Genomic DNA, 20,489 nt, shown 5'->3' with positions numbered 1-20,489 from the left:
GCAGAGGGCCATATCGCCCAAGCTGAATTCAAGTATCTTACAAAAGACTTCCCTTCAGTCCCTCTTATGTATTGCCTTTTTTTATGGTTCAAATTAGAGAAGCCTCCTGGACGGCCTGTTGTAGCATGTAATGGCAGTTTAACTGAACCTATTTCCCTGTCACGCCTTGGCCATAGAGAAGCTTATATTATCTATTTTGGTTCGGCCAGGGTGTGACTAGGGTGGGCATTCTAGTTTCTTTATTTCTATGTTTTCTGTTTCTATGTTTTGGCTGGGTATGGTTATCAATCAGGGACAGCTGTCTATCGTTGTCTCTGATTGGGAATCATACTTAGGCAGCCTGTTTTTACACCTTAGTTGTGGGTAGTTGACTTTGTTAGTGGCCTGTATAGCCCTAGTAAGCTTCACGTTCGTTTTTGTTGTTTCTTGTTTTTGTTGGCGACATTCAAAATAAAAAGAAATGTACGCTCACCACATTGCACCTTGGTCCGGTCATTTCCCTGACGACTTTCGTGACATTCCCATTGTGTTGACCGGATGCTACAGTACGTCCTATAGTGGTGCAATTGCCCTCATACTTGAGAGACACTGGTGATTTCATTAAACAACTATCTGAATTTGAAATAGGTGATGACTATTTGGATATCTCTCTCTCATCACCCTAGATGTTGTTTTTTTATGTACTAATGTACCACATTACAAAGGACTGGAGGCTTTAAAGTTCTTTTTGGAACAGAGAGGGGACGCCCTCTGCAGGTTTTTTGTTGGACCTGGCGACTATCTACCTGTACAATAACTTATTTTAGTTTGAAGACAGTTACTATTTACAGAAACAGGGAGCAGCTATGGGGCTCCATTTTCTTTCCTTACTATGCTTGTCTATTTTGTGGGTTATCTGGGAGACAAGTTAATTCGGCACAATAACCCGTTCTCCCAACATATACTTATGTGGAAAAGATATATTGATGACGTGTTTCTCTTTGGAAGGGTCCCCTCAATGTGTTTTATGGTTTGCTCACTTACCTTAATGATATGGTTCTATTTATCAAGTTCACAGCCACGATTAGTCATAGCGAGATATCCTTCCTTGATACCCTTGCGTGCCTTGACTAAGGGTCCTTGTCCACAATGTATACAAAGCATACAGACAAGAACAGTATCCTACATGCCTCTAGTGCGCATCCCACATTTCTTAAGAAGAGATTACCATACACACAATTTATGAGACTGAAGCGCATTTGTGCTAGTAAAACAGATGTTGAAAATTAGGCTATGAAAATGTATAGACAGTTTGAGGCCCGCTCATACCCTAAAGAATGGCTTGATGATGCTCTCAGTAGAGCACGTGCCATTGATGAGATCTCAACCAGAAGGGATAACAGTAAAAAATATGTATATACAGTAATGTGTCTGTACCACAAAATATTGTCCTCTGAGTGATGACGTAACATTAAGGGAGCCATTAAGTAACATTGGAATGTGCTCATAACTGATCCTGCTTGCCAAAATATTTTCTCTGACCCTCCTCTCTTTTCACACTACAGGGCCAGGTATGTCAGGGACTTCATTATTTGTGCTGACACTCATGTCGTCGCCTCCCCCCCTCCCCGTAACAAAAATGATTGAAGACTGGACAAGGTGACTGGCATCTACCATTGCCGTACTTGTGCGACATGTAGGGATTCCTGTAAAAAAGTGAACGTATTCAGCAGCTCAGCCACTGACAAACAATACACTATCAAACAGTTCCTCACACGCAGCTCTTCCAACATCATACAGCTTATCTCTTGTCCATGCAGAAAGCAACACGTGGGCAAAACCAGTAGACAGATAAGAACATGTATTATTGAACACAAGAGTGCTGTAAGGAGAAATGATCTTAAATCCCCTACTGCACGTCATTTCTCAGAGGCCGATCACCCCGTCTCCTCCATATCCTTCTGTGCTATACAGCAGATAAAACCTTCACATCTTCTCCAGGCAGAATGCAGGTGGATGTTCTAAAAACTCTCCACCCATCAGCCATGAACTGTTATTGAAGTGTTTTCTAAAACTAATATATTGCCTCTTATTGGTATTCGATACCCATATCTAGTGGTTTCTCTAGGTCCCTAGTCTTACAATCGTGTCTTGTTTATTCTGAGGAAATGTTCACATGGTATATGTAAAAGCAATTATTGATTACATTTCTCTGTCTGCTTTTTTATATTTTGTATATCATGCATTCTATTGTCCTAGGTACTGATTCCATAGATGTTCTGCTGTTTTTTTGCTTGATCGTGTGATTGGTTGACAAGATCACAGCTTGGGACTTTGAAACTGTGTATACTCTCTTTGTTAAAATATGCAATGACAATTTGATGGGCAAATATTATAATGAAGTTGCTATTCATTAGTAATAAAGACCTACATTTAATGACAGGTATTTCAAGTAATAATGCTTTCTACATGAGCACAAAGTTCAAATGTCATAGGCCTATGCAGGTTTTGCCATTGTCTCTTGTCATAAAACCATGCCTTCAGAAAGTATTCATAACCCTTAACTAGTTGTTTTGTTGTGTTACAGTCTGAATTCAAAATAAACAAATATATTTAATCTATCTCACCCATCTACACACAATATCCAATAATGACAATGTGAACACATGGTTTTAGACACTGGGACATTTTAGGAAATGAAATATAGAAATATCTAATTGACATAAGTACTCATACCCCAGAGTCAATACATGTAAGAATCAGCTTACAGTTGTGAGTCTTTCTGGGTAAGTCTCTACGAGCTTTCCACACCTGGATTGTGCAACATTTGCCCAATATTATTTGGAAAAATCTTCAAGCTCTGCCAAATTGGTTGTTGATCATTGCCATAGATTTTCAAGTACATTTCAGTCAGAATTGTAACTCGGCCACTCAGGAACATTCACTGTCTTCTTGATAAGCAACCTCAGTGTAGATTTGGCCTTGTATTTTAGGTTATTTTCCTGCTGAAAGGTGAATTAATCTCCCAGTGTCTGGTGGAAAGCAGATTGAACCAGGGTTTCCTCTAGGATTTTACCTGTACTTAGCTCCATTCTGTTTATTTTTTATCCTATAAAAACTCCCCAGTCCTTAACGATTACAAGCATACCGTTAACATGATGCGGCCACCACTTGAAAATATGGAGAATGGTACTCAGTAATTTGTTGTATTGGATTTGCCCCAAACATAACACTTTGTATTCAGAACAAAAAGTATTTATTTGCCACATTTTTTTGCAGCATTACTTTAGTGCCTTGTAGCAAACAGGATGCGTGTTTTGGAATAGTTTTTATTCTGTCAAGGCTTCCTTCTTTTCACTCTGTCAGTTAGGTTAGTATTGTGGAGTAACTACAATGTTGATCAATCCTAAGTTTTCTCCTATCACAGCCATTAAACTATGTAACTGTTTTAAAGTCACCAATCCCTGAGCGGTTTCCTTCCTCTCCGGCAACTGAGTTAGGAAGGACGCCTGTATTTTAGAAGTGACTGGTTGAATTGACACACCACCGAAAGTGTAGTTAATACCTTCACCATGCTTAAAGGGATATGCTTTTTTTTTTTAACCCATCTACCAATAGGTTCCCTTCTTTGCGAGGCATTGAAAACCTCCCTGGTCTTCGTGATTGAATCTGCTTGACTGGACCTTTTATATAATTGTATGTGTCGTGGACAGAGATGAGGTAGTCATTCAAAAATCATGTTAGACATTTAATCTTTTCCTTTTTTATTAATTTGTAAACATTTTGAAAACATAATTGCACTTTGACATTATAGGGTATTGTGTGTATGCCAGTTACAACAAATCTCAATTTTAAATGCAGGTTGTAACACAAGACAACATGGAAAAAGTCAAGGGGTGCGAATACTTTCTGAAGGCATTGTGCATACCTTCTGAAAGAGGCAATTTCATCTCTTCTGCCTCGGAGCTGGCCTGTTGCCCGCATCGGTAGGCCAAACCCCTGTGATTGCAAATGTCCGCAAGCGGGACATCCACTATTTTATAGGGATTATAGGTATTTTTAGACATCTGAAACCAACTGGATGAATGTATCACACTAACACAAAAACAATACATAGCAAACCTAATGTAAACTAGGCTAATAGTCAGCCTACAAGAATACATAGTTTTATTGGGAAATTAGTCAGTATTCAAGCAAGTCGGCTAACCAAGTGTTATAGCACATTAGCTAACTTAAACTATATCAACTAGGCTATATCATAGATAAATACATACACATATTTTCAAAGAAAACACAATTTAATTATACAGTATCTCTATTTGAGCAAAATAAATCGTTTTGATCACAAGAAAATCCTAACAATTCCGGTAAAGAGCGCCACAGTCAGGCAGAAAAATCTGAACGTTCTATCATAAAGTGAGAACAATTAGTTTGCCTGGCTGATATGGCTGCTTGTCACGTTCGTCGTATTGAGGAGACCAAGGCGCAGCGTGATGTGGGGTACCAGATGATCCCAATAATTTAGGTACGCTGGTAAACGATGCACCCCACTGATATGTTATATTGCGAACTGACTGGGACTCGTTGTTGTTTCCCTGTTTACTACTCAAATACATTTGACTTATTAAGTAAAATACGAAAATGTAACTGCAATACACGGGTCTCCAACATATTAGCATAACTAGGCTACACAGAACCACGGCGGCCACATTGTATTGTAACGACTCTGGGTTTATAAGCGCGCAAATCAACGCTACCGCACGAGCATGCTTTTGCGGCAGTCGATAGCGCGCTGGACCTCGGGCTAGAAGGTCGAGGGTTCCAGACCGGCTCCCTGCTGTTTAATTACAGTATAATTAGAGTATTTTCTTCATATTAAAATGTGTCCCAATCCGAAATGCCTAGCTCTGCCCACTGGTGCGTGGTTTACGGCGCGCTCTTCGAAATAAGCGCTTGTTTATTTTTCCAACGGATCGAGTTACAGTATCTCACCACACCGGAACAGAATCCTGCACCTCTCAGTTTTGGACCTGGTACCTCTCGTGGCATGACAAATAATTGTAACTGTTTTCAATGTAAACAAGTATAATAAAAGCAATTAGAGTTAATTCAAATTGACTCCTCTGTAATTATCCTACACCGTAAATAACGTAATGTGAAAACGTGCCTGACATTCTAAGAATTGATTCGGGTTGGGCCGGCCCGGGATTAGCATATGGTTTGCGCAACATTGTAGCCTATATATCCCAACGCTGCTACTCTCTGTTATTATCAATGCATAGTCACTTTAATAACTCTACTTACATGTACATATTACCTCAAACAATTCCGAATAATACACCAGGAGTAGTGCTATAACTTAGCCACAGAGTATCAATAGCTTCTTTAAGTTTAAAAAAAAAAATAGCCTAGCTGTGGATTGTGTGTAGCCCAATCACAAGTCATGCCTACAGCCGGGAACGCAGAGGCAAATCTGTGAACATTGTGCAGCCAAAACAGTCTTTTCGCAATAATTAAAATACAATAGCAGGGAAACACATGTTGGAAAGCAAATGGATCCTGCTGAAAAGAGAACACTAATCTGTATGCAGGCTACCAAGTTATCAATTTAGAAATAGGTATATTGAACGAACAGCATTGTAACAGAGAGATAGGCTTTTGGCGTGAGCGCATTGCCATCACTGGTGAGTACGCTGGGCTCGTCTTTTTTTTAACCAAAGCGGTTAAGCCAAAACCACGCCCCGTTATTCAGAGAGGCGTTCTACTACGCTCCCATTGGCTAGTGTCTCACTCACAGGCGATCAGCGCAGAGACAGTGACCTTCCAAGCTATGAATGGAAATTGTAATTTAACAATTAGGTGCCTACCGTAATGCAGGCCTATTATTATCATGTTTGTTAACAAAATCCAAAATCAAATCTAGAGTCGGCTTTCTATTCCGCAACAAAGCCTCCTTCACTCACGCCGCCAAACTTACCCTAGTAAAACTGACTATCCTACCGATCCTCGACTTCGGCGATGTCATCTACAAAATACCTTCCAATACTCTACTCAGCAAACTGGATGCAGTTTATCACAGTGCCATCCGTTTTGTTACTAAAGCACCTTATACGACCCACCACTGCGACCTGTATGCCCCAGTCGGCTGGCCCTCGCTACATGTTCGTCGTCAGACCCACTGGCTCCAGGTCATCTACAAGGCTATGCTAGGCAAAGTGCCGCATTATCTCAGTTCACTGGTCACGATGGCTACACCCACCCGTAGCACGCGCTCCAGCAGGTGTATCTCACTGATCATCTCTAAAGCCAAAACCTCATTTGGACGCCTTTCCTTCCAGTTCTCTGCTGCCTGCGACTGGAACGAATTGCAAAAATCTCTGAAGTTGGAGACTTTTATCTCCCTCAACAACTTTAAAAATCTGCTATCCGAGCAGCTAACCGATCGCTGCAGCTGTACATAGTCCATCTGTAAACTACCCACCCAATTTACCTACCTCACCCCCCATACTGCTTTTATTTATTTACTGTTCTTTTTTTTGCACACCAGTATCTCTTCTTGCACAAGATCATCTGATGATTTATCACTCCAGTGTTAATCTGCTAAATTGTAATTACTCGATTTGCCTACCTCATGCCTTTTGCACACATTGTATATAGATTCTCTTTTTTTTCTACCATGTTATTGACTTGTTTATTGTTTACTCCATGTGTAACTCTGTGTTGTTGTCTGTTCACACTGCTATGCTTTATCTTGGCCAGGTCGCAGTTGCAAATGAGAACTTGTTCTCAACTAGCCTACCTGGTTAAATAAAGGTGAAATAAAAATAAAATAACATTTGCCAATGTATTTACTTTCAGAGTTTCAATGAGTTGTAAAAATGTCTCAGAGAACTCTGCTGAATTCCCTAAATTGAAGGTCAGCTAAATTAACCTAGGCTACTTACTAGCTCGGTATTGGAAGTTGTTATATTATAATTTGTAGTCTGTTATCATGTATAATCATATGCTTATTATTCATGATTTCTCAAATATTTATTAGCTAATCATTCATTCAAATACGCTATGCAACAGCCATTGAATCTGTCTTTGAGCGTTAAGGACGTTAATGGCTAGTTCTGTCCACAACATTGTTATTACATTTTTCAATCTTGAAATACAAGGGAAAATGTTATTCATCAGTGATTGAAATTTCGCGCTACGTGATATTCACTTCCGGACTTGGAGCGCTCAAAACGTTGTAGAACGCCCCTCTGAATAATGGGGCGTGGTTTTGGCTTAACTGTGTTGGGAAAAAGAATGACGCGAGCTGCGCATCATCGGGTCAGTCAGTGAAACTGAAATTATAGTCTTTTTTAAGACTATAATTTCCTCCTCATATTGCACAATATGTGTGTCTCCACACACCTAAGCCTAGGCTATTGATGGATTCAAGACAATGTATTTTTTTATTGATCTCAGATGCTCAGTTTGTCAGTGTCAAAGTAGCCTGTCATTTTGATCATTTATGAGGTATTAAAAAATATTCTGCTAAAGTCTTCAGTCATCTAAAATTATGTAGAATGTGTATTATGTACGAAATTCATTTATAAAAAGCCACATTTTTCCCGGACCCTAGGCTACAAAAAATGTGTGCAACTACTGCAATTGCCTCTAATCTAAATATTTACAAAATAGTAATAAAAAGTAACACAATAAAATAACAATAATGAGGCTATATACAGGGGGTACCGGCACCGAGTCAATGTGTGGGGGTACAGGTTAGTTGAGGTAATTTGTACATGTAGGTAGGGGTAAAGTGACTATGCATAGATAATAAATAGCGAGTAGCAGCAGTGTAAAAACAAAGGAGGGCTTGGGGGTAGAAGCTGTTAAGAAGCCTTTTGGACCTAGACTTAGCGCTCCGGTGCTGCTTGCCGTGCGGTAGCAGAGAGAACAGTCTATTTTTTGGTCCTTCCTCTTACACCGCCTAGTATATAGGTCCTGGATGGCAGGAAGCGTGGCCCCAGTGATGTACTGGGCCGTACGCACTATCCTCTGTAGCGCCTTACGATCGGATGTCAAGCAGTTGCCATTCCAGGCGGTGATGCAACCGGTCAGGATGCTCTCGATGGTGCAGCTGTAAAACTTTTTTAGGATCTGGGGACCCATGACAAATCTTTTCAGTCTCCCGAGGGGGAAAAGGCATTGTCGTGCCCTCTCCACGACTTTCTTGGTGTGTTTGGACCATAGTTTATTAGTTTGTTGGTGATGTGGACACCAATGAACTTGAAACTCTGGACCCGCTCCGCTACAGCCCCGTCGATGTGAATGGGGGCGTGTTGGTCCCTCCTTTTCCTGTAGTCCACGATCATCTCCTTTGTCTTGCTCACATTGAGGGAGGGGGTTGTTGTCTTGGCACCACACTGCCAGGTCTCTGACCTCCTCCCTATAGCCTGTCTCATCGTTGTTGGTGATCAGGTCTACCACCATTGTGTCGTAAGCAAACTTAATGATGGTGTTGTCGTGGGTGCACAGGGAGTGCAAGAGGGGGCTTTATGATCTAGGGTTTCCGTGTTTTTTGGTTGGGGGGGGGGGGGGGGGGGTTAAAGCCTATCAGTCTTATCGGGAGTAGGGCCTATAGCCTAAAATAGAACATCATGCATTCAAGTGTTTGAACTGCAGGAACTTCATGGGATTTGTCAGATATAAAGTCGGATGGTTTCGTTGCATCCAATAGCAGTGTACGCGATAAGGTAACACAAGGAGCCGCTTGTAGATTTACAACTCTAACGCACATCCACCTCCGACACAGCCAAATCAACCACTATGCAGGCGTCGACCAACGCTAATCTGATTCAATCAAGCCCAAGAACGTTCAGTTTGAGTTTTTTCCTCTGTTTGCATGGATTTTGTCCATAGATCCTGTTGCGTTATTCACTCAGAATCAGTCAGTTGCCATACCCACTCATTACCTTGGGCCCCTAGGGGCTGTGCGTGTGTAACGTTTCACATTTCACATTAATTAACATGTTTCTATATTTCATCCAATTATTTTTACTTTTAATTGTAGGTCAACCATTCTTCACTTTTGATGACAAAAATATGTGGCTCACAAGATAAAGATATGGTGGAACAGGAAAACGGACAGGGATTTGTCTACCCTAAATGTACCATCATCATGCAGCTTAGGGAAGAGATCCTCCGTCTGTTAGCTTGGCTGCAAAAAAAAGGATAACCTGCTTTCTAAGTATGCCGACCTTGCTGTAACCCACGCAAACTGAATCTCAGTTTTAAATGCCCCAATATCAAAGATGTCGATGAGTCGGGTGACGTTGATCTGTCCCAACCCGATGGACAGATGTTAAGCTCAACTCCGTGGCCCAAGGGAGACTGGACACTTAGGCATAGGAGATTGGGGAGACAGTCTGGCCACCCTTCATCTATCCGAGAAGATCCAATCAACTATCAAATAGCTTTGCCCAGCTTGAGACGGACCTACCAGCCACGGGAGTCAGCACTGATCCTGGCGTATACCAACAGCCGGCGGCCGCCCAATGGCATCCCCCCCCCACTGCCACCGCAGTTCACTTCCCCATCGGAGTCCATCACAACCACTATCATTGTGGACAGCTCGATGGTGAGAGTTTGGCCTGCCTACGATCTGTGGACCGACCAAGGTCCACTGTCACCCAGGGGCATGTGTCCATGAGGGTGACTTAAAAGCATATGTTCCCAGTAGTTCCCTCAGGCACTGGCCTTTTAACTATCCCAAAGCCTAGGACCAATAGGCAGCCTTTAGTTATGACCCCAGGCTCTGGAATAGCCTGTCAGAGTACCTGAGGGGGGCCAAAACTGTGGACATGAGATCTTACACCATTTCAGCTGTTTTTTAGTCATTCAATGTGTAATTATTTTAATTAGAAAGGTCAATTAAGAACAAATTGTTATTTACAATGACGGCTTACCCCTGACCAATTGTGCACCACCCTATGGGACTCCCAATCACAGCCGGATGTGATACAGCCTGGATTCAAACCAGGGACTGTAGTGACACCTCTTGTACTGAGATGCAGAGCCTTAGACCACTGCGGAGAAGCTTTTGTTTTTTCCAGTAAAGCGTACTCCGTTTCAATCCATGTCTGAAATGTGCTGTATAAATACAGCTCGATTTGATAATCACATATCTGAACACGTGGCCAATAAAATGTGATTTGACTTAGAACCTAAATGTTACCCCATAACATATTGTTCCCCAGCTTTTGCAATGCCAGGATTGTGGGTTTGATTACCAGGACCACCCATACTTAAATGTATGTATGACTAAGTCAATTTGGATGAAAGTCAGCTAAATGGCCTATTTTATAATCTTACCACAGAACTATAAAAAAGTCATTATCCATACCATTTCTATGGCCGTTAGAGGCTGTCAACCGATGATTAAAGCAGTGGCATGAATGCTTGCACTAAATTGGAGCAAATGTGCAAGTAGACAGAAAAACGTACACAAAAAAAGTAAGTAGGATAAGAAAATATTTTTTTCAATTGGGATTGGTGAACCCCAGTGCACTGCACAGTTCACGCTTATTTGTTGTGGAAATAATTAATGGATGATCCATGTTATACTGAGAAAAAACCCAGACGACTCAAAACTATCAACAGCACATTTATTTAAACAAGTAAATCCAAAGTATGTCTAGGACGAGCTGGAGGCAGCCACTGCAGCACGCTTAGGCTTTGGGGTGGTCCCTTCCCGGAACCCGTTCCTGAAAAGGTGGGGAAAGAAAACAAGACATCTGTACATTATGTAGAAGACTTGAATTGTAACCTTACAATAACTTAAGGTAACTTAAGGTAATAAGCAACATTTCTTTCAGTCACCAAGGTGGTCTTCACAGTTTGTGGTGTTATTTGTGGAAGTCTGTTGGATGCATATGCTAGTGCTGATCCAACTATGTAACAGATGGCCATAAACAGATGTAGCAGAATACATAGTTTTCAGAACTCTTCTCAGGGACCCCTAGGTCACAATTGATGGGGTAGTGAAGCTTGCTTTAGTAAAGATCTTAAAAATAAATCACTGTGATGTCATCAGTTCAGACATTTATTTTGTGACATCATTGGCAAGCTCATTTCGGCTAGCATTATTTCAAAGCAACAGTTGTAACAGAGCAAACAGGCAGATTTCAGTGGCTTATTGGCCACAACCACAAATAATAGAGCACCAACAACCACAATTTAACTCACATTGTAGAATGACCTGCATGTCTTTAGCATTTGATTAACTTCTTGTGGGCAGGGGGCAGCATTTTCACTTTCGGATAAATAGCATGCCACAATTCAACTGCCTGCTACTCATCCCCAGAAAATAAGATATGCATATTATTAGTAGATTTGGATAGAAAACACTCTGAAGTTTCTGTTTGAATCATGTCTGTGAGAATAACAGAACTTATGTAGCAGGCAAAACCCTGAGGACAAACCATTCAGAATTTTTATTTTTTGATGTCACTGTCTTTTCAATGAGTTTTCTTAGAGACACCAGATTTCTAATGGACTTGCTTGCAGTTCCTACCGCTTCCACTGGATGTCACCAGTCCTTGGAAATCGGTTGAGGTTATTCCTTTGTGTAATGAAGAAGTAGGGCTATCGTAGATGAGGGTCACATGAAGTACATTTTTTGAGAGGCACGTTACGAAAAAGTTGCGTCAGTTTGTTTACTTTTTGTATTGAAAACAGATCATCCCGTCTTTAAATTGATCGATTATTAACGTTTAAAAATCCCTAATGTTGTATTCCAAAAGTAGTTTGAAATGTTTTGGTAAAGTTTACATGTAACTTTTGATATATTTTGTAGTTTAGTGGCAAAAGTTGGAAGCTGTGTTTTCTGGATGAAACGGTCCTAATAAATTGACATTTTGGATATATATCGACGGAATTAATCGAACAAAAGGACCATTTGTGATGTTTATGGGACATATTGGAGTGCCAACAAAAGAATTTCGTCAAAGGTAAGGCATGATTTGTATTTTATTTCTGTGTTTTGTCGTGGTTGCAGTGTTGAAATATGCTTCTCTCTTTGTTTACTGTTGTGCTATCATCAGATACTAGCATCTTATGCTTTCGCCGAAAAGCCTTTTTGAAATCTGACATGTTGGCTGGATTCACAACGAGTGTAGCTTTAATTTGTTATCTTACATGTGTGATTTAATGAAAGTTTGATTTTTACATCATTTTATTTGAATATGGCGCGCTGTATTTTCCCTGGCTATTGGCCGGTGGGATGATTGCATCCCACCTGCCCCAGAGAGGTTAACTAAGGCCCCTGAGAGCCAGTCCTGCAGGTTTTCATTTCTCCACGGAGGGTCGAGTGTCTGCTGGTTCTCTCTCCACCCTAACTAATTAATCATCCAAGGTCACCAATTAGTAAAGGACCCCCCCCTATCCCAAAACCCCGCAGACACTGCCCTCCGTGGAATGAGTTTGACACCCCTGCACTAATGTTAACGATTGGCTGGAGTCCACACAAACCAGGGTCGCGGTCATTAGACAGGAATCAGGAGAAAACGCTTTGAAAGGGGAATTATCACCCTACTTTAACTTGGTTTTCCAGGCAATGAAGAAAAAGGAAAATAATTTCAGTAGTACTGTCTACCGCTGGCTTTACATGAGTGCTCTGTTGATGTGCTCACCTGAATCTGCGGTAGACGACTCGCAGGTGTCTCAGGCGGCCGGACCCAGTGGTGTTCCTCCTCTTGGCCTTAGCGCTCCAGTTGTCTACAGAAAGAACGGTCAATACACAAGTTGTCACCAAGCGGGATCAAAGGTTTGAGGCAAACGTTCCCAAATATCCTCACTCCTGTCAACAGTCGTGGGAGCACACATTATGGAAAGATCTGTCAACCAATGTGCATACTTGGAGAGGCTGGGGTCTCGTCTCAGTCACAAAGTAAGAATCACTGAAATTCATATGTTCAGACATTTGTATTGAAAACATCATTGACAAGACACTGGGCCGTAAACATTAATTGTGTCATGCTGCACTGTGTCAAATATTCTAACAAGTCAACAAGGCAAGCAGTAAAATACAATGCAGTAACAACCCTCATTATTCAACAAGTTGAGACAGAATGCCCACAGGTCTGACATCTTGGTTACAATATAGCAGTTTTTACAATAAATCAATTGATCGTTCAAGTAATGGCACTTACACCGTCTCTTGCGTTTCTCGGGATACCCACACTTCCCGCAGGACGACTTCTGCAGGTGGTAAGCCTTGGAGCCACAGCGACGGCACAGAGCGTGCGTCTTATTACGCCGCTTTCCGAAGGACGATGTACCCTTCGTCTGAAACACACAAGGTCCATAAGTTAACCAAATAGATCTTTGTCAACCAGTGAGCATGAATGGAGAAGTCGGGATCATGTCTCAGCCAACAAGTAAGAATCACTGAAATTCATATGTTCAGACATTTGTATTGAAAACATCATTGACAAGACTGCCGACTGTATGCTAAGGTAATCAAGCTGGACTACGAACGTTTCTAGTCAAATTCCTGGCAACTTAGTTCAATGTTTGCTTGAGGCAAGGCAGCTAACGTTAGCAATGCTTTCTTTGCTAGAAAGTTGACGTTAGCCATGTTGACTACCGGTAGCATTGAGCTAGCTAGATATATACATGTTCACATTTATTTAAGTTGCGAGAATAACGCATAGTAAATTCTCCACACCCGAAATAAAGTGTGCTTTAGTTGAAAGAGCACATTACTTTGCCGGTAGCAAGCTAACTAGCTGAATAAGCAAGATAGCTAGCAAGCTTTTAGGCAAGCAAACATTCAAGGTTTTTATACGCCATCTAACGTTGCATCAAAAACAATATCGATGAGAAACCATTACTTGTGATTAAAAGTCGTAAATCACAACAATTTATGGTAAAATAAACAGATACAGAAATAGATGTTGTACGATACATCTTTGACTATTTTTCCACTCACCATTTTCTTCCTATGGGTGGGTGAAAAGAGACCGGAAAAGCGCTCGGTGTTGCATTAAATCCCAACCGAGGTTGTTCCGGTGTAACAGTAAAAAGAAAATGTTTTATTTTTTATTTCACCTTTATTTAACCAGGTAGGCAAGTTGAGAACAAGTTCTCCTTTACAATTGCGACCTGGCTAAGATAAAGCAAAGCAGTTCGACACATAAAACAACACAGAGTTACACATGGAGTAAAAGAAACATACAGTCAATAATACAGTAGAAAAATAAGTCTATATACAATGTGAGCAAGTGAGGTGAGATAAGGGAGGTGAAGGCAAAAAAAAAGGCCATGGTGGCGAAGTAAATACAATATAGCAAGTAAAACATTGGAATGTTTGATTTGCAGTGGAAGAATGTGCAAAGTAGAGATAGAAATAATGAGAAGCAAAATAAATAAATAAATACAGTAGGGAAAGAGGTAGTTGTTTGGGCTAAATTATAGATGGGCTATGTACAGGTGCAGTAATCTGTGAGCTGCTCTGACAGCTGGTGCTTAAAGCTAGTGAGGGAGATAAGTGTTTCCAGTTTCAGAGATTTTTGTAGTTCGTTCTAGTCATCGGCAGCAGAGAACTGGAAGGAGAGGAAGCCAAAGGAGGAATTGGCTTTGGGGGTGACCAGAGAGATATACCTGCTGGAGCACGTGCTACAGGTGGGTGCTGCTATAGTGACCAGCGAGCTGAGATAAGGAGGGACTTTACCTAGCAGGGTCTTGTAGATGACCTGGAGCCAGTGGGTTTGGCGACGAGTATGAAGCGAGGGCCAGCCAACGAGAGCGTACAGGTCGCAGTGGTGGGTAGTATATGGGGCTTTGGTGACAAAACGGATGGCACTGTGATAGACTGCATCCAATTTATTGAGTAGGGTATTGGAGGCTATTTTGTAAATGAGCCCCCTTTATTAGGACAAGCGTTTATTTCAACAAATAGCCGACAGAGTACTAAGGATGTAAACATTGATTTTAATACACTACTCATGGCAAATCCGATCAATTTGTTTTGTTGTTCATGTCAGGTACAGGCCATGTTTGAATACTTTAAAATGCATACTTCCTTCTTCACTGTTACACACATCCAATCATGTTGAATCAGTGATTACTCCAAGGAAGGGAAGAGGAAGAGGGAAGGATAGAATACTTTTAAAATTATATCTGGGCCACTTCTATAGCTTGCTTCTGAAATGGATATGAATTCACAGATTTCTTCCTTAGCCTATCAAGATAAGGAGTCCACAACGTTCATCAATACAGAAGTCCTGCTTTGAAAGCATACAACACAAATAATCAATTTCAATCTGTCAATCAATGTCATATTGTGATCATCATAGGTTATATAAAAGTTAAATTAAAACATTTAAAATAAATATTAATAACTGATGTGTTTGCAACGTCAATTGCTTTTGAGTGTAATGTTTTTTTTTTGCCACCAGATGCTGCCATTCAGCTGCTGGTGGCTAGGAGGGACAATGATCTAAAGCAGCTTCATCTCCTGTATGCTTTCCCTCATCTGAAACCAATTTAACTGTAAAGTTTAAGTTCATTCCATATTGCTATTCACAGATTTGTAAAGCGGAAGGAGAGAGGAAAATGACAGGGATCCACTCTGGATAAATGGACATGGACTCACTGAATGAGCATGTGATGTGAACTGACTAAAAATTGAGTTTATGTTGTGCATTTAGTTTTTCAATGGCAAAAACAGAATTATGTATATTTCTAACGTGTATATTGTGACATTATGCTCCCGAGAATAGTATAAACATTGCTGTCTGTCTCTCTGACATTAAAAACAATGTTTTAATATTCAAATTCGATCTCCAGCTGTCCCATAGTAATGAACGTACCGAGAGTCGGGACGAGACCAGTGATGCCAATTTAGCAATTTTGTTGCTAGATTTAGCAACTTTTCAGAGTACCCTGGCAAAAAAAAAATCAAACAGCACCTAGCAACAAATTTACCTACTTTAAAAAATATATTTTTAACTTTTAGCAACTTTTGAAAAGTGACACAAACAAAATGCATTTCCCCTCTAAATGACACAAAAACGATTTTTCTCTGTCACACACTCAGTCACAACACACGTGGCTGGCTGCAAAAGTGCATTGTGAGTGACGTCAGCAGCAGGCGCTCAGCTCTTTCACAGGCAGCAGCAGGCCAGCAGCAATTTCAGCAAATTGCTAATCATTGTTGGCTGACTGTAGTATGCGTTCCACGAGACAAACCCAATGAATATAGTTGGTCACAAATGTTTGATCTTGAACAGAACTTACAACATCAATCAACATGTCTCAATCAAAATTGTACAGTAAAGTACAGAAAAGAGTAGGAGTCTGTACCTGAATTTAAAGGGTGGCTGAAGCCAGTAATAGGGGATGATTGTTGGGCATACTGTGCGTACTGCAAATCAGATATCCTTGCAAAAATGTATGACATCAAAAAAACATTGTTTTTACAGCAAAGCATATAAATAAATCAAAACTGTACAACCCCACAACGCAGTCTACATTACCACAGTTGGTTAAGAAAGTGGATAACTGCAAAAGAACAGAAGCTACTATGCCAATGGCCATTGCGGAGCATTGTTCGCTGCTAGCATGCGACCATTTAGGTATGGCTTGTATAGCTGCCTTTTCAGATTCTGTGGCAGCAACAAACTTCCAAATGTACCGCACCAAGTGCACAGAAATTATTAGGGGAGTACTGGCTCTTTATATTCTCAAAAGAGTAACATTAGATGTGGGGGATGTGAAGTTCAGTCTCCTTTTGGATGAGTCCACTGATGTCAGTGTCTTGAAATACCTGGGTGTGGTGATTCGGTATTTCAGTGCTAAAAAAAGAACCGTTGTGTCCACATTTCTTGGTCTGGTTGAATTGGAGGGGGGCGATGCCAGAACAATAGCAAAGGCGGTAGTTGAGTTTCTTGAGAAGTGTAACCTTAAAAAAATAGAATCTTCAGGGTATTGGCACTGATAATGCGTCTGTAATGACTGAGGTGCACAACAGGGTGCACAAGATTTTAAAGGAAGAATGTACATTGCCCAATTTGGTACTCATCCGCTGTGTGTGCCATTCTTTACAATTGGCTGTCAGTACAGCATCCAAAGAAACCATCCCTAGGAGTGTTGAGTACTTAATCAGGGAAACCTACAAATGTTTTTTTCGATTTCCCCAAAACAGCGCGAGGCGTACAAAGCAGTGTATGCCACCATTAATTGTGGCCAGAAACCCCTGCAGAACACCAAAGTGTGTGCCACACATTGGCTATCGATTGAGCCTGCGGTAACTCGTATATTGAGCCAGTGGGAAGAACTGCAACTCCACTTTGAGGTGACCAAGGCCAGTGAGCGTTGCCACATGGCGGATGTGCTCCACTCCATGTACAAGACCAACTATGTCTACCTGACATTCTTGAAATCAATCCTGTCCGATGTACAAGTTGCAGTGAATTCATTTGAGGGAGAGCAAACAGATCCTGTCAAGCTTTTGGACAATCTGGTACACCTCTTAACATCAATTTGCAGCAGAGTAGTCAACCCTATGGCAAAAATTGATGTCCTGAAGGATGCCATTAATGGACATCTCAGTCCATCACCATACCTTGGGTACCTTTTCGAGAGCACGGTGTACCAACTCAGTCTTGCGCCAGAAAACAAAAAGGTCATTCGGAGACAGTGCATCAACTACATTGTTGCTTTAAGCAAGGAGCTGCAAGCAAGGCTCCCAGACAACCTTGAAGCCTTGCGAAACATGGCCTTGTTCAGTGTTAAGAAAACACTAAAGCACAATAAAGGCACCACTGAAATTATTAAAGTAGCTGAGCTACTGGGGTACCAGCCACAAACAATTGATCAATTTTTTTCCCAATGGAGAAACATCCATCTGTTTAGGTGGGACTCAACTGAAAATACAGTCGAGTTTTGGAGTGAAGTCAATAACTACACGGACTCTTCCGTGTCAAATCCTTATGAAGAAATGTGCAAAGCTACACTGAACGGCTGTTCAGCCAAATGAGTGTGGTCAAGTCAAAGTTAAGAAATAAAATGTCATTGCACACTCTCAACTCCATACTCCTGGTGTGGTATGGACTGAAGCTGGCTGGTGATACCTGTTACCAGCATAAACTACCAAGTGGAGTTCTGCAGCAGTTTGGCACCACAGCAGCATACAGCTTTAAGGCCGCTCCATCCTCTACTGCTGGTTCCAGCTCCGTGACAATGCAGTTGGACAGTGAAGATGAAGAGGTTTTCCTTGCCATTCTATAATTCATCATATTTACATTACGTATGCAAGGAGTGGACTTTCTGGAACTGGCGGAGACACACAGCTGATGGTGGCAGTGTGCACTGCAGTGTGTGCGAGAACAGTGGCAATATCTGGAGGAAACCATTGAGCAGCTAGCCAGCCAAGCTGCACAACAACCTGGAGAGAGCTGGAGAGAGATGCCTAGTGCACACATCATTATTTGAGTTAAGTTGCTTGTTCAATAAGATAGCATATATACCTTGAACCTATAATTGTTGATCAGTTAGGTAGCATGTTAACTAACTACCAATACACTGCTTAAAACTATATTTGTTCAGAATGTGTAGGTTTACTAGTTAAAAAGAAAATAAATAAAATGTAATTGTTCAATAATGTGTAATTGTTCAATAATTCTATGTGTTGTGTTTAAAAAACAAAAATAGGTGATCATATAAAATGTGTCGTGTTTATATTACTTAAAAATAAAAATATAAAAATAAAAATATATGATAATAAACAAACAAATCTAAACTAACAAATGTCAAATCATATTTTTCGCAGAGATGGCCAGTCAATTTGAGTAACGTTATTGTGTATTCTACGTAATGACACGTTATTACGTAATGATGTCATCGCGCAATGACATCACAACGTAATTTTGCAACTTTTAGCAACAAATCGACCTGCCTCTAGCAACTTCCCCTGAAAATGAGTTGGCAACACTGGACGAGTGTCACGCCCTGACCTTAGAGAGCCTGTTTATTCTCTATTTTGGTTAGGTCAGGGTGTGACAAGGGTGGGTACTCTAGTTTTTTGTATTTCTATGTTGGCCTGGTATGGTTCCCAATCAGAGGCAGCTGTCTATCGTTGTCTCTGATTGGGGATCATATTTAGGCAGACTTTTTCCACCTGTTGTGTGTGGGATCTTGATTTTGTATTGTTGCTTTTTAGCCCTACAAAGCTGTACGTTTCGTTTGTTACTGTTTCTTGTTTTGTGCCGGTTATCATTAATAAAAAATTATTAACCTACCCCACGCTGCATCTTGGTCCGACCTTTCTTCCAACAACGATCGTTATAACGAGACAGGCAGGCAGTGTTTCTCAGCCAGTCAAAATCATGAATCATTTTTATGAATATACAGTGTGTTCAGAAAGTATTCAGATCCCTTGACTTTTTCCACATTTAGTTACGTTACAGCCTTATTCTAAAATTAATTTAATATTTTTTTCCCCTCATCAACCTACACACAATACCCCATAATGACAAAGCAAAAACAGCTTTTTAGAAATGTATGCAAATTTATAAAAAATAAAAAACAGGAATACCTTATTTACATAAGTACTCAGACCCTTTGCTATGAGACTCGAAACTGAGCTCAGGTGCACACTGTTTCCATTGATCATGCTTGAGATGTTTCTACAACTTGATTGGAGTCCACCTGCGGTGAATTCAATTAATTGGACATGATTTGGAAAGGCACACACCTGTCTATATAAGGTCCCACAGTTGACAATGCATGTCAGAGCAAAAACCAAGCCATGAGGTCATAGGAATTGTCCATAGAGCGCAGAGACAGGATTGTGTCGAGGCACAGATCTGGGGAAGGGTACCAAAAAATGTCTGCAACATTGAAGGTCCCCAAGAACACAGTGGCCTCCATCATTCTTAAGTGGAACAAGTTTGGAACCACCAAGATTCTTCCTAGAGCTGGCCACCCGGCCAAACTGAGCAATCGGGGAAGAAGGGCCTTGGTCAGGGAGGTGACCAAGAACCCGATGGTCACTCTAACAGAAACTCCTGAGCTCTCTAGAGATGAGAGAACATTCTAGAACGACAACCATCTCTGCTGCACTCCACCAGTCAGGCCTTTATGGTAGAGTGGCCAGACAGAAGCCATTCCTCAGGAAAAAAACACGACAGCCCGCTTGGAGTTTGCTAAATAGCACCTTAAAGACTCTCAGACCATGAGAAACAAGATTCTCTGGTCTGATGAAACCAAGATTGAACTCTATGGCCTGAATGCCAAACGTCACGCCTGGAGGAATCCTGGCACCATACCTACGGTGAAGCATGGTGGTGGCAGCATCATGCTGCAGGGATGTTTTTCAGTGGCAGGGACTGGGAGACTAGTCAAGATCAAGGGAAATATGAATGGAGAAATGTACAGAGAGATCCTTAATTCAAATCTGCTCCAGAGTGCTCAGGACCTCAGACTGGGGCGAAGATTCACCTTCCAACAGGACAATGACTGTTAGCACA

At 41.1% G+C, this 20,489-nt stretch overlaps 1 protein-coding gene and 3 non-coding genes across 4 annotated transcripts; all 4 read right to left on the bottom strand.

Moving 5' to 3' along the window:
- Positions 1–10,608: 10,608 nt before the first annotated feature.
- On the bottom strand, positions 10,609–14,043 carry rpl37 (ribosomal protein L37). Its single transcript, XM_055873847.1, has 4 exons — positions 13,949–14,043; positions 13,167–13,302; positions 12,648–12,732; positions 10,609–10,721 (listed from the first exon to the last, which is right to left on the bottom strand). Exons 1-4 carry the CDS (start codon positions 13,949–13,951, stop codon positions 10,652–10,654), a joined length of 294 nt encoding a protein of 97 aa, XP_055729822.1. The 5' UTR covers positions 13,952–14,043; the 3' UTR covers positions 10,609–10,651.
- On the bottom strand, positions 11,002–11,085 carry LOC129819204 (small nucleolar RNA SNORD72). The gene has a single exon (XR_008754050.1). It is a non-coding gene; the product is annotated as a small nucleolar RNA SNORD72 (small nucleolar RNA).
- Positions 12,886–12,964, bottom strand: LOC129819202 (small nucleolar RNA SNORD72). Its single transcript, XR_008754048.1, has one exon. It is a non-coding gene; the product is annotated as a small nucleolar RNA SNORD72 (small nucleolar RNA).
- Positions 13,376–13,454, bottom strand: LOC129819203 (small nucleolar RNA SNORD72). The gene has a single exon (XR_008754049.1). It is a non-coding gene; the product is annotated as a small nucleolar RNA SNORD72 (small nucleolar RNA).
- Positions 14,044–20,489: the final 6,446 nt, after the last annotated feature.

The sequence above is a fragment of the Salvelinus fontinalis genome, chromosome 21, assembly GCF_029448725.1.
Source record: "Salvelinus fontinalis isolate EN_2023a chromosome 21, ASM2944872v1, whole genome shotgun sequence".
Taxonomy (NCBI): Eukaryota; Metazoa; Chordata; class Actinopteri; order Salmoniformes; family Salmonidae; genus Salvelinus; species Salvelinus fontinalis.
Note: the sequence above shows the minus strand (reverse complement) of the source record. Positions and strands in the feature narration are given on the sequence as shown.